This window comes from Mytilus californianus, unplaced genomic scaffold, assembly GCF_021869535.1.
Source record: "Mytilus californianus isolate M0D057914Y unplaced genomic scaffold, xbMytCali1.0.p SCAF_10, whole genome shotgun sequence".
In the NCBI taxonomy this organism is placed as follows: domain Eukaryota; kingdom Metazoa; phylum Mollusca; class Bivalvia; order Mytilida; family Mytilidae; genus Mytilus; species Mytilus californianus.
In genome coordinates, this window is record NW_026262582.1 from 53458345 (window position 1) to 53474390 (window position 16046).

Genomic DNA, 16046 nt, shown 5'->3' on the forward strand with positions numbered 1-16046 from the left:
TCCAATAAAATAGTTTCTTGACAAGTGTGGTAATACACAAACACATCATTTGTTACTTGAATATCTGAGTATTATTTCATTGATAAATTACTTTTAATATAAATGGATAAAATCAAAAAGAATTTCACCTCAATGTACGATGTTCTTATTCTTACAGAAGAAGAGATGAGGTCTGGAAAATATAGCTATTTTTGCCGCTTTTAGATACTTGAAGACATTGAGGATCAATTGTTCCAAATTTAAATCAAACAAAAATTTCAAAGAAATAACTTTCTTTTGATAGTCTGACAATTTTAAATCAAAATAAAAAAAATCCAGAACTGCTTGATTGAACCTTACCACTGACACTTAACCGACAGAAAGTATCAATCTCTCCATATTCATTGTATGCCTCACATACAAACTCTCCAGCATCCTCAGGTTTACAGCGTGGAATAACAAGCTGGTGTATGTTGTCACTACATGTTGTTCTATAGACACTGTGGTCCTCATTCACTTCTGAATTATTGTGTACCCATACAATCTCTACAGGAGGGCTGCCTATAAAATATAAACTAGTAATAGAGTACCATACAATCTCTACAGGAGGGCTGCCTATAAAATATCAACTAGTAATAGAGTACCATACAATCTCTACAGGAGGGCTCCCTATAAAATATAAACTAGTAATAGAGTACCATACAATCTCTACAGGAGGGCTCCCTATAAAATATAAACTAGTAATAGAATACCATACAATCTCTACCTGAGGGTTGCCTATAAAATATAAACTAGTAATAGAGTACCATACAATCTCTACCTGAGGGTTGCCTATAAAATATGAACTAGTAATAGAGTACCATACAATCTCTACAGGAGGGCTCCCTATAAAATATGAACTAGTAATAGAGTACCATACTATCTCTACAGGAGGGCTCCCTATAAAATATGAAATAGTAATAGAGTACCATTCAATCTCTACTTGAGGGTTGCCTATAAAACATGGGCTAGAAACTAAGTACCATTCTATCTACAGGAGGCTACCTTGTGCAGTAAAATTGGTATTCTAATACAACCATTTTCTATCAATGGTTCTTATTAGCGGATTGGATGACAACAAGAGTAAAATCCTCTATCTAGCTGTCTGTAGCTAAGGGAAGCCAACATTTTGAATTCTTGAATCTATTGACATGTTATTTTTTAAATAATGAATAAAAAAAACTCACATTTTTCACATACAAATGTTAGGTTTATCTTATTTTATTACAGGTATACAAAAAGCCCCAAAACGCCCTGTATTTACATTTGACGCCGTAAGCATACATATGATGTCACCTTGTTTAGTTGCCAAAGACGATAACATCATTTTGCAGAATTTTCATTTTATGAAATTTTACACCAAAAAAATGAATGAAATGGACTGATTTGTTTATTTTGCATAAGAATAGATAACCGTATTGTATTTGAAGCTTGGCCTATGTATAACTTGGTTTTCCTGTCGCAGATATCTGTTTACAAGCTTTGCGTACTTAATTTGGGACAGTGTTTTATGTAGACCAAGCTTGAAATACAATACTGTTATCTCTTAATTGTTAATGTTATTGACCATGTCTGTTTACCTTAATTGTTAATGTTATTGACCATGTCTGTTTACCTTAATTGTTAATGTTATTGACCATGTCTGTTTACCTTAATTGTTAATGTTATTGACCGTGTCTGTTTACCTTAATTGTTAATGTTATTGACCATGTCTGTTTACCTTAATTGTTAATGTTATTGACTGTGTCTGTTTATCTTAATTGTTAATGTTATTGACCGTGTCTGTTTACCTTAATTGTTAATGTTATTGACCGTGTCTGTTTACCTTAATTGTTAATGTTATTGACCGTGTCTGTTTACCTTAATTGTTAATGTTATTGACAATGTGTGTTTACCTTAATTGTTAATGTTATTGACCATGTCTGTTTACCTTAATTGTTAATGTTATTGACCGTGTCTGTTTACCTTAATTGTTAATGTTATTGACCATGTCTGTTTACCTTAATTGAGTTTAACATTATTGTGATTGATTGAGTGTGGGTGTTTAATGCCACTTTCAGCTCTATTGGCTATTTCACGGTGGCCAGTGTTTATTTGTTGAGGAAGCTGGAGATAACCACTGACCTTTGGCAGGAAAATTCCTAGTCAATTAAGATTGGGGTCAAATGTACCTTTCACATGTGGTGTTTGAACTCACAACCTCAGTTTTGACAGGCTAGTGATACAGTAGATGAATTACTTTTACCATTCTACCACCAAGGTCCTGATTGACATTCAGAAGCTGATTGCTTTTCTAAGAATTTAGAATAAGATAAACATTCTTACCTTTGACCTCAACCAAAAGTTCAACTGGTTCACCAGTTTTCACCCTGATATCCTGCAGCTCCTGTACAAAGATAGGTGGTTCCCTGCTGGTTTCTCTTGAAGGTAATGCTGGTTGTTTTTCTACAGTAGATCTTGGTGTGGAGCGTACAGATACATCATGTGACTTTTTGAGTGATGATAATTTAGTAGCAGATTCAGGTTTTAATGTTGACCTCTCATTTACTGGAGATAATGGCTGTGTATAGGACGGTTGCACAACCTCTGTACCATCATCTAAACAAACCAAATAAAATCTTTAATTAAAATCAAAATCCTATTCATAAAATAACTTCTAAGAATAGGAAATTGCAAGCATGTTCTATATCAATGGCAGTAAGAGAACTTGAAACATCATACTCACTGGCAAATACGGAACACTTTTAATGTTATTTAAGTTTCATATGAGGCCTCTCCCTTTCTAACAGATAAAAATTCCATGAATCTTATCAATGCTCAAAAGCATAACAACAATTGTGATAATAATCCTGAAAGTTTGATAATATCAAACAAGAATAACTTACTTTATAAACAGTAATTCATAAAATTGTACTATAAGACCAGGAACCCTGGTTTTACATTGGTTGGTCTATCTTATAACCCTACTTACAGTGTATATCAATGTATTAGCTCCATATCAAGTAGTATTTTAAGCATAACCACTTAAATTTTCTTTACCAACCAACAAGAGGAAGGAAAAGAACAATTTGTTTCATTTCCGTTACATGTAACATTTACACAATATCTATTAATAAACAAAAATAGATTCCTACAATTTGTTTCCTTTTACACATTTAGCCTTAAATTTAATAATCTATTAATTTGAAGAACCTTACTGAGCAAGCTCATAATACCTACCCTATGTCCTAATCTTATTTCTAGCGAGCAACAGCTTTATATTGGTATAATGACAACAATGTCCTCCTTGAAAGAGGATAATTAGGAAAATATGGATTCAGTCCATTCATTCTTTTCTATTTCATTACAATGTAAGATAGAGATCTTTCTGTCATTGTATGGCATTATCACTATTGTACACAGATTTCACTCTTAGTATTATTATTAACTGAATCTTAGTTGACCTAGGACCTATCAAGATAAAAATTGATAGGGATGTCCCTCTCTTTAAATGGTATAAAAGACCTCGACATAAACTAGTAAGGACACTCCTCTCACTATATATGACCACATATGCTAGACTGGTTCCAATCCAATGCAAGTTTCTGGGGTTATTATTATTAAACCCCTCTCTGAATTAAGCCTCCCCTTTCAAATCTACCCTTTTGGTTTCTTTTTTATTTTTTGTACTTTTTCATTACTTCTACTTCTACTTTTAAGTGACTGCCTTCAACACGTTTATTTCACTTGTACTACACATGACTTAGTGGAAATGTATTTACAGTAAAATTCAATAATCTAAGAATTTTAACCAAATTTATTCTAACATTTTTACATAGCACATTTTTCTTTTGTTTTTTATATTAAGATAAAACTATTTACACATGATAAATTTACTAATAGTTCTCCCCCTTTTCAGCTTATGCTGTCTAACTAATTTTTTCTAAAATTTAAAAATATTTCTTATGATTTGTATTATAGAAAGATTCCAGGTATAACTTCAACAAAAGTTGAAACACAAAAATGTCCCACTGCTATATCTTAATTATTAAATTTAAATGGCAATGAAACCCTTCGTAATAAGGCTTTGAAATGTTCTTGTTCTCTATAGTGTGTTACTCTCTGATTAACCCTTTCCTCCATTATAACGCCTTTTGACGCCACCCCCCTTTCCTCCATAATGACGCTTTTTGATGCCACCCCCGTTTACTCCATAATGACGCCTTTTGGCACCTCTGTGTAGTACATCAGTTGAAGCACTTTGCCTACGAAAAGTCTGTATCAGACTTAATAAAATTTGTATCCAATATAAAAAGGATATTCATGGGAATATCTGATTTGAATTTCACCATGTCACCAAAATTGTGTACCCCAATCAATGTAAGCTTTATTGGTGGAACAAGAGAAGTCCAAGTGATTATTTCTGCACCACAGCCCCCCCCCCCCCCCCCCCCCCCTTAGATTATATTCTACATGATGTGATGATACTGAACTGCAGATTTATCATTATTGGTGGAACAAGAGAAGTCCAAGTGATATTATTTCTGCACCACAGTCCCCGCCCCCTTAGATTATATTCTACATGAGATGATGATACTGTACTGTAGATTTATCATTATTGGTGGAACAAGAGAAGTCCAAGTGATATTATTTCTGCACCACAGTCCCCCCCCCCTTAGATTATATTCTACATGAGATGATGATACTGTACTGTAGATTTATCATTATTGGTGGAACAAGAGAAGTCCAAGTGATATTATTTCTGCACCACAGTCCCCCCCCCTTAGATTATATTCTACATGAGATGATGATACTGTACTGTAGATTTATCATTATTGGTGGAACAAGAGAAGTCCAAGTGATATTATTTCTGCACCACAGTCCCCCCCCCCCCCTTAGATTATATTTTACATGAGATGATGATACTGTACTGTAGATTTATCATTATTGGTGGAACAAGAGAAGTCCAAGTGATATTATTTCTGCACCACAGTCCCCCCCCCCCCCCTTAGATTATATTCTACATGATGTGATGATACTGTACTGTAGATTTATCATTATTGGTGGAACAAGAGAAGTCCAAGTGATATTATTTCTGCACCACAGTCGCCCCCCCCCCCCTTAGATTATATTCTACATGATGTGATGATACTGTACTGTAGATTTATCATTATTGGTGGAACAAGAGAAGTCCAAGTGATATTATTTCTGCACCACAGTCCCCCCCCCCCCCCTTAGATTATATTCTACATGATGTGATGATACTGTACTGTAGATTCATCATTATTGGTGGAACAAGAGAAGTCCAAGTGATATTATTTCTGCACCACAGTCCCCCCCCCCTTAGATTATATTCTACATGATGTGATGATACTGTACTGTAGATTTATCATTATTGGTGGAACAAGAGAAGTCCAAGTGATATTATTTCTGCACCACAGTCCCCCCCCCCCCTTAGATTATATTCTACATGATGTGATGATACTGTACTGTAGATTCATCATTATTGGTGGAACAAGAGAAGTCCAAGTGATATTATTTCTGCACCACAGTCCCCCCCCCCTTAGATTATATTCTACATGATGTGATGATACTGTACTGTAGATTTATCATTATTGGTGGAACAAGAGAAGTCCAAGTGATATTATTTCTGCACCACAGTCCCCCCCTTAGATTATATTCTACATGATGTGATGATACTGTACTGTAGATTTATCATTATTGGTGGAACAAGAGAAGTCCAAGATATTATTTCTGTACCACAGTCCCCCCCCCCCCCTTAGATTATATTCTACACGATGTGATGATACTGTACTGTAGATTTATCATTATTGGTGGGATAACAATTTTATAGATTTCATGAGTATTAATAAACCAGGAATTTAAATGTTCAACAAAGTAAAAATTTTCTATAGGTTTGTATGCAGACTTTTTCAAAACCATGAAATCCAATATCCAGGGAAATACAAGTTTTCTTAAATCAACGAAAAATAATGGTACCCACCAAAATAAACTAGATATCATTGAGATGGGAGCCATCTCTGTGGGCCCCGCTGTGAATAATGTGTGGTAAAAAATTTGTATCTTTATCATTGGACATGGGGTTGTCAATTGAAACCAAAGTTTTTGACCTTGACCTTTGACCTAAGAAGTTGTACATAAATTATGACACACCCTCTGGTGTTGGTTTATATACATATCAAGTATAAACTTTGAAACCATAACGGTTCTCAAGATATAGAGCGGACACGATCTTTACCATAGGACATGGGGTTGTCAACTAAAACCAAAGTTTTTGACCTTGACCTTTGATCTAAGAAGTTGTACATACATTATGACACACCCTCTGGTGTTGGTTTATATACATATCAAGTATAAACTTTGAAATCATAACGGTTCTCAAGATATAGAGTGGACACGATCTTTACCATTGGACATGGGGTTGTCAACTAAAACCAAAGTTTTTGACCTTGACCTTTGATCTAGGAAGTTGTACATATATTATGACACACCCTCTGGTGTTGGTTTATATACATATCAAGTATAAACTTTGAAATCATAACGGTTCTCAAGATATAGAGCGAACACAATCTTTACCATAGGACATGGGGTTGTCAACTAAAACCAAAGTTTTTGACCTTGAACTTTGACCTAGGAAGTTGTACATACATTATGACACACCCTCTGATGTTGGTTAATATACATGTCAAGTATAAACTTTGAAATCATAACGGTTCTCTAGATATAGAGAGCGGACACAATTTGTTACGGACGGACGGACGGACTGACTGACAGTCGGACAGACAGACGGACGGACAGACTGATCACTATAGGGCGTCCGCCATTTGACGGGGCCCTAATTAATCCACAATATCGCAGAAAAGCGAAAATAATTTTATTCCTCTACTGTTTTCTTACCTGTTTTTCTGATTACTTCCCTTTGGACTGTAACCTTAGCTTTAATCTGATCAATACCAGCTTCATTCTCTGCTATACATTTATACGAGTCTGAATCTGACAGGTCCACATTCTCCATAATTAAACGTACTGTTGATCCATCAAACTCTGTCCTTAACACTCTTGAAGTTTTAATTTCCTGCTGGTTTTTGTACCATTTTATAGAAGGTCTTGGATATCCTATAAATATAAATAGCCTTCATCTCAATATCATTGAAACCATAGTTGTATACAATTATTACAATTCTGATTCTTTCAAAGTCTTTTCAACACACAAAAAGTTACTGGAAAAGTTTTTAATCTAACTGCATTTTTTGTAATATCTCATAAAATTTGTAAAGCCCAATTAAATTTTTTTCATTAATATTCTAATATTACCGGTACAATTAAATATTTAGGGACATACAATACAGTTGTGCTCCCACGGTGATGCTTTTAAGAAAATTTCTTCCAAGCTTATTATTTTCTTGATTAATTATAATTTGTTATAAAACAAACATTCTGAGAGTATTGCATGGCAATACATAGTCCCCTACCGGGTAAAAATAACAAACAGCTAATTTGTTTTATAACTTGTCATGGTGTAAACAAAAAGAAAATATCAAGTCAATATCTTCAAGCATGACTAAAAACAGTGTGGAAAACTGATTAAATGAGTGAATTTTTCAAGTCCAAGGACCATAACTCTGCACAAAATTATCAGAATGAAACAAAATTTCGAACTTGATCTGTATAACTTGTCATGATAAAACTATATACCAATTATCAATCAATATCTTCAAGCATGATGAAAAAAGGTGTGGAAAACACTTTAACATTAGATATGATTAATAGTTCTCTAAAATTAGATATGATGTAATACAGTGTATATCTATTTTCAAATTATAATCAAATATAATAAATAGTTCCAAATATCTTTTCTTTTATTTGTAACAAATTAATATAGATTTGTAACTTATCTATAAAATGTCAACAATTTTTATCTACACAATGTAATGTAATATATACATAGTAAAAATAGATTATTATCTAATTAAAGGATTTCACTTCATAATTTTTTTTATATATATATAGCATTCAGAAAATTAGTTTATACAAAATAACAAACAAACCTGCCAAAAAATTCTTCAAATAATTAACCAAAGAATGTCTTTTAAAAAATGAGTTATCTCCCTTTGTACAGAAATATCGTTTAACATAGTACTCTAACATTAGATATGGTCCAGAGTTATGGTCCATAACTCTGGACTAAATTTTCAGACCGGAACAAAATTCGAACTTGATCTTTAACTTGTCATGGCAAAACTATATACCAAATATCAAATCAATATCTTCAAGAACAAAGAAAAAAAGTGTGGAAAGCTGATTTGCCGGACTGACGGATGGACAGACTGACGGACAGACGGACAGAGTGCAAACCTAAAGTCCCCTTCGACTTCGTCGGTAGGAGACTAATAAGACCTTCATGTACTTTTAGTGATAAATGAGGTCCAAATTTGAGATTTTTACTTAAATTTCTGCTTTGGACATTTCTATCTTTTTAGGCAGAAATAGCAAACTTTGTTGTTTCAAAATATAATCATAAGCATTTCTTTACGGCTAAAATACTCCTAAGTCTAACTTTTTCAACTTGGTTAAGGAGAGACAAAAAAAAAATCATCATTTTTTCATAAAAAATTGGTACAAATAATCTTTCTTCATAATTAAGCCAAATATTATTTAAAAAAAAACAGGGTTCTGTTTACTGGTTTTTAAGATGATGATTAAAATCAGAGGAAATTTATACGCTATCAATGTTATTACATTATTTTTAAGAGAGCTACAAAAACATAACTACTCTATTCTGAAAGTAAATGACCTGCCACAAGTGATTGAAATTTAGGTAAGCCTGTAAACCCAGGGCCTGCAGTTTTCTATATGGTCTTAGTCTGGTAAACAGGTACAAATTATTACAGATTAGGCTTGATTGAATTGAAAATCTCAGAAGTTGCTAGTAAAACACAAAAATAGAAAACCTGTCATATAGTATACCTGTAACTTTTGCTTCTAACAACAGATTGTCCCCAACACAAAGGATCTGATCTGATAAAGGATTCACAAACTTTGGAGGAATGCTTCTTGTTCCTGGAGCTGAAAATAAAAATTTTGGAATTGTAAATGGGTAGCTTAGAACAAAGAATGAACAATACACACATAAAAACGCATACATTAATTTTTGGCTGAAAATATATTATGCTATATGTCTCATAAACCCTTTGCCATATTCATATAATGTTTAAACTTTGAAAGCATCATAAAATATTCAAACTTTTGAAAATCTATCATAAAAAATATCATCATAGCTATCAATCCAACCTTTAATAGAATTATTATATTTTTACTATAAGTTTCTCCCATCATATGATACTAAATAACAATAATCCCAAAATTCTTGTGATATTTTTATTTAATAATTCAAACCTTCAACAGTCTAATAATTCAAACTTTCAACTACTAGTCAGTAAAAAATTTAAAATTTTTAAAAGTTTGAATTTTCTCAAATAAAAGAAAAGAATATTACCTCCCAAGACTTGACATATGTAACATGGCTTAGAATCCATCTTCTTTGAGATGTTATTCAATAGCAGAAATATTGATTAGAAGATAAATTTATTGCAATCAGGGTAATGAATTACTAATTTTGTCATGAAAGGTATGTAATACATTTTATTATGTCACTTGGGAAATGTCTTAATTGTAAAAAGACATGTATGATGGCATTGTTTGAAATGTGGGATGAATGAAATAACCGGAACTTCTTGAACTACTAGTTTTTGAACCTGACACCATTTGCAAATTTAAATCAACCTCCATTCGGTATAAAAAAAATATCATTTTAAAATATGAAGCTTGTCTCAGACACTTCTGTTTTCTACTTATCTTTACTTATTTTCTTAATCAAAAATATTTGAGGGTAGACTTATGCCTTTAAATAACCCCATACCATGGAATGACAAATAAACAAGGTTACCACAAAACACTTATATTCCCTCACATAATCAAGGACAAGACAATCGTGAAATAAATGGAGAATGTGTCTATGGGCCACAGATGCCCCCACTTGTAAATATGCATGAGTCAACTTCCACATACAGATGCAGGATTCATGTAGTTAATACTGTTTTGTGATTATAAGCATTGTGTATAAGTTTATGAAACATTTGGTTGAGGCAAACTAGTTAGAGAACGGAAACAACAGATTTAGCAATTTTTATGTTTATAAAGGGGCATAACTCATGAACGGTAGAAGTAACGCCTCCCAATTTTGAACTTGATCTGTGTTTTGTGGTAATATGCATTGTGTATAAGTTTCACAATATTTGGTTGAGGCAAACTAAAGTTAGAGAACGGAAAAGACAGATTTAGCAATTTTTATGTTTATAACTGGGCATAACTCATGAACAGTAAAACTGACGCCACCCAATTTCGAATTTGATCTGTGTTTTGTGGTAATAAGCATTGTGTATAAGTTTCATACATTTGGTTGAGGCAAACTAAAGTTAGAGAACGGAAACAAGTTTTAGCAATTTTTATGTTTATAAAGGGGCATAACTCATGAACGGTAGAAGTGACGCCACCCAATTTTGATCTTGATCTTTGTTTTGTGGTAATATGCATTGTGTATAAGTTTCATAATATTTGGTTAAGGCAAACTAAAGTTAGAGAACGGAAACCAATTTTTGTGGAAGTTTGGGACGGACGGACAGACGAGACGGACATTGGTAACACTTTATATCCCGATGCCTAGCGGCAGGGGCATAAAAACTTGATGAACCAAAATACCTTTCCACCAATGCTACCACAAACCTCATGAACCAACCAATACTACCACAAATCTCCTGAACCAAAATACCTTTCAACCAATGCTACCACGAACATCATGAAACAAAATACCTTTCATCTAATGCTGCCACAAACCTCATGAACCAAAATACCTTTCCAACAATGCTATTACAAACCTCATGAACCAAAATACTTTTCCATCGATGCTATAACCAAATAGGTCCAATATTTTTCAGACATTAAAATAACTTTCCTTACTTTTATTAGAAATACAGCATTGTTAGTTGGCTGGTTGGTTGGTTGGTATGTTCATATCAAATCTAATTTTATTACTACATTGCCTCAAAATGATTGCATATAGAAATAAGAAAATGTTTATTTTGGCCTCACATAGTCTTGTAGCTTAATTCTGACCTAAATTTCTTCCAAATTTTTAAGTGGAAAACACCCAAATAGTCTTGAAAGTTAAGAAATGTCCTCAGTCACTTTCACCTGCCAAAAAGACCAGTCCTATAATTTATCCAAACAAAGTTGTGACCATATGACTTCATAGTCCATTCTTAGTAGTAAAACCATCTTTTATTGATGCCTTATGTTTAAAACATAGAATAAATGTCAAACCAATAAATATACAATATGCTTACAGGTAATTATGTAATACAGTTTAATTGTTAATTTAATCATGAAATGGACAGGATTTCCACAAAGAATGGGACCATAACAAAAGATATATTCCAGAAGACAGTTATTACTCTGTACAATAAAATGTATTAGTGACATTACTATTGATTTCTTTTACCTCATGCAGACAAGAAACTCTTTAATCTGCATTTAAGTGCAGTATGATGTTTGGTCATCAAGCAGAAGTGGTTTAATGATATAAGAATGGTTAGGACAATATGTCTGAAAACATAATTCTGGACTTATATTTTTGTACAATTCCTATCCTTCAACTGTTTTAAGTCTTTTCAATTTTAAAAATTCAAGGAAAACTGTCAACACATGCATTTTGTATGATGAAAAATCCTTCCAACATCTCTTCACAAGGAAAATTTAACCAACATGTTTATACTGTCTTATTAAGTGGACATAAAGATTTGATGCCTATTCTCTTGGCCACCCTCTTTATAGAACCTAGTTTTTGTGCAAATTCAGAAATTTTGGCTACGATTTTTTTTGTCATTTCAAATTGAAATCCAATAAGTTTTGCACTAATCTGAACTCACATTTAAATTCTCATCACATTATTGGAAAGGAAATACGTGTATGGGAAATTTCTTTTAATTACATTCATGAAAGTTTTATTGATGTTCTTTTATAAAAAAAAATATAATAATAAATATGTTCAAACATTTCAGCATTAAGAGTTCCTGATTAATTTAAAAATTTGTTCTTGACTTGAATATGTAAGAAATATTTTCACTAGATTTTTAAGCTTACAGATAACAATCATTCAGTACTAAATAGTCAGAAGAGTAAACTAGTTTTATTACAGAATGCTCCATAAAGAATACATGTATATCCATATTGAAAAGAATACTATTTGAAAAATAGAAAATGCTCACTTCTCTTTTTTTCAAATTTCTTTAAGGTAACTACAGCTAATTTTTCACTTTTACCCTAAAAGTTTGAGGACAATATTGCCAGAGAGGTCTGGAGGTCATGTTGTAAGATAGTGAATTTAATATGACTTTTTTCTATTAGAATTGGAAATACAGCTAATTTATCCAAACTGACTTTTTCCTTAGCTTACTATAAAAGTAAATCGCCCAAACAAAAATTTTCTGACTCAACTAACAACAGACCTCAGGTAACAAAGTATGTGGAGATAAAAGGTAAGGAAAATCACAAAATACTCAACAATAATTTGCAAATTCAACTGCAGTGAAAGGAGCATGTTATATCATAAAACTTAAAAACCTAGTAGGTCTTAAATGGCATCCTATTATTCAATACAAAAACAAATTAATCAAAAGTTTTTAACAATGCTGGTTATAGGCAACAAATCTGTCTGTAACTTTTGTCCTCTCTATCTCAGATTAAAACCAAATTTACAATACATTTTACATCATTTCGAGTACCATATCTGATAACCTTGAAAAGGTCAATTCTTTATAATCGCTTTGAAGCATAATAAAATTTATATAAATCTATTATATTAATCATTTACTGTCACTGAATATCACAATTTCTGTATTGAGTTACATCAAAAATAGGATTTAAATAACAAATACATTTTCTGCACTGTTATACGGCCCATTAAATTCACTACTGGAGATGGGAAAATAACCTTTCTTTATTGTGTTGTACTTTTCTATATTTCATTCAAGAGTTTATAAACACATTTTCCCCCTTGAAATAATTCTTAGACCTAAAAAATTAAAGAATACAGAAATGAAGCCCCCCATCCAGACCCTCAACCATGCAATGAATTTTCAAACACCAGATCAATATTCTATTAATATATTATAAGAAGACCTATTCAGCTTTAATGCTTCTATCTTTCAGCAAAAATTAAATTACAAATATCAATCTTTCTTTTTTGACCTTTTAGGCTTTATTCTCCAAAATACTTTAGCTAAAAGAACCATCAATCTCTTGGTTTTACCATTAAGTTAAATGATAGATCATTTAACTGATGTTTTGTGTTTAATTTTTGAGTATAGGAACTGTCGTACTGTTTCTGCTACTTCTCCTCTAACCAATAAGACCTAACATATATTGATGTTGCTCATTGTTGAAGGCTGTGTAGTGACCTATAGTTGTTAAATCATCATTCTTTAGTCTCAATGCCCTATTAGTATCTTCTCTTTTTTTTAGACATTGAGACCAAGAAATTCTAGGTATACCAAAGAACAGTTCTATAACCATGTTAGCTATTATTCATCCTGACAGTTACCAGAGGTTAATCTGAACATCGCTAAATAATAAGGACTACAAACCCATATGTTATCACCACTTTTTACAATTATTTACTGTGGATTCCTTATTATTCATTACATACCAATTTTCATGGATTAGGTCTGTGTAGGTAGTCCACAAATTCAAAAATTCAACAAAAAACAAAGTTTCTACAGGATTCTATGCAGACTTGGGCTAAACCACAAAATCAAATACCCATGAAAATACAATTTTCCTTAATCCATGAAAATAAATGAATCCAAAACTAACATATTAAAGAGAAGAAAAAAGAATTCTATCTTAATTTGTAAATATATTTGGCAACCATTTTTCCATTTTCTAATCCAGCTTGTGGGTATGGTAAGAAGAATTCTTCTTTTTTTTTTTGTTAAGTTTCCCCTTCATGTAACATAACATGTATTCTTATACATCAACCATGCTAACAAAACAACATGAATTAGTTATGAAAACTATTTCACAAAAGAAAAAACATTGTGTACAAACCACAATACCTATAATTGAATTCTTACTCAACCATAACTAATTCTCTATTTATATGAAATTCGGGTCACTAAAATTTCAAGAAACTTACGAAACATAGCTATATATTAAATCTGTACCTACAAATTAGGCTACGCCTTTGCAATAATATATTCTTATACCAAACTCCTTTTTAAAAGATATCATATCAAGTAGTGAAAGGGTTACAACCTTTATGTTGAATGAAATAGTGCTCATGGCTGTAAAATACCAGGCTGAACTATATAGACGAACAATTTCAAATACATATATTGTGTTTATAAATACATTTATTGTTTAGATTTTTCCTTCTATGGTGTTTTAACTTTCATTCCTTTAAGAATACAAAGTTTTGTTGAACTCTTTTATGTCATAATTTTACAACTAGAGCATGTGACTAAACATAAATAAATGCATCAATTTTATTTAGGGGCCAGCTGAGGACCAACTCCGGGTGCAATATTTTCTCGCTGCGTTGAAAACTGATTGGTGAGCTTCGGCTGTTGTCTGCTCTTTGGTCGGGTTGTTGTCTCTTTGACATATTCCCCATTTCCATTCTCAATTTTATCAAGATTTTAACTATGTCATTCTGAATTCTCTTTAAAGGATGGAATTTTAATGATCGAACAATGACCCTCAGAAAGATACCCAGTGTCCTCAACTTTCTTTTTATTACTCTTGTCATATTTGAAATATGTGAAAATGCCCAATATTTCTTTTTTTTTTATAAATTATTTCCATCATTTTTTATTCCAGCCACTACAGGAACTGTGAAAAGGGATAAACAAGTTAATAGTCTGTTACCCCTCCAATCACCTGATAAATATAATACAGTCACTGTTCATTAAAATTTGTATGTTATCAATATCATTTTCATTCAATATATTCAATTACATTATTATTTTTTATTGCACACAATTCTTGTGGTTACTTTCTGTACCCATTTCACCCCATGTAGTCAATAGCTCCCATTCACTTCTGAATTATAGGGAAATTTCAATCAAAAAGGTTGTTAAAAAATTTGGATTCCTTTCAAAAAAATTATTGTTTGTCCCAAGGGAAAATTTGAAACATTTTTGTAATTGAATTATTTGAAAATGAAATAGAAACAATTGTTGAAAGTAAATGATATTTAGAAAACTTGTTTTTCTTTTTTCTAAGTGTCCTTTAGTAGCTATGATATAATTTCACAAGGTATTTTTGCCAGAAAAAAACATTTTCAAATTATAAACATGTTTATTCAAAATAAAAAGGTGCTGAACTTATTATATATGTCAAAATACTGTAAATATCCCACTTAGATCCATTCGTGATTTAAAAATAACCCAAGATGACCAATGAAACCAGGAAATTAAATCAAAAATTTACCAGAACTATTAGTGACTGACTATCATATTCCTCATTTGGTGAATGCTTCCAAAGAATTTGGTGTGATTAACCATGTTCATGGAACCAAATCTCCTTCATAAATGACAGGCAATTACAGAAATGTACTGAATTATCAAACTGTGCACGTAATAACTTTCAGTTTAAACTATAAAGTCAAAGAATACTGGTACTGCTTAAATATGTAAATTTTATAATGATGTTTTAATGTACAGATGGAACTGTGATCAACACCTTCTTCTTACTGAAGCAGCTAAATATTGTTGTATAATGTAAAATCATAATTAATGATGTTGAAAAATTGGTATTACATGAAAATCATATATAAATAATTTGTTCTTACCTTAAAGCAAAAGTAATTAGTTCATATAAAATAAGCCACAGGAAAGTTCAGCCTGAATCATAGCATCACTAAAACACCTGAATGATTTTGACTAATATCATAACAGGAAAAGGTGATCATT

The 16046-nt window shown here is 31.9% G+C and overlaps 1 protein-coding gene across 10 annotated transcripts in view; it reads right to left on the reverse strand.

Annotated features, from left to right (window-relative positions):
* Nucleotides 1-16046, reverse strand: part of LOC127718791 (myosin light chain kinase, smooth muscle-like) — a 78791-nt gene that overhangs the window by 36971 nt on the left and 25774 nt on the right. For 9 of the 10 annotated variants that reach the window (XM_052224850.1, XM_052224843.1, XM_052224845.1 and 6 more), the window contains 4 exons: nt 8986-9084; nt 6916-7134; nt 2344-2616; nt 340-540 (listed from right to left, as the gene is read on the reverse strand). In XM_052224850.1, coding sequence (XP_052080810.1) covers nt 340-540; nt 2344-2616; nt 6916-7134; nt 8986-9084 — 792 coding nt within the window. Of the gene's footprint in view, nt 1-339; nt 541-2343; nt 2617-6915; nt 7135-8985; nt 9085-15925; nt 15977-16046 lie in introns of those variants that run through there. The other variant, XM_052224852.1, reaches the window with a different exon arrangement.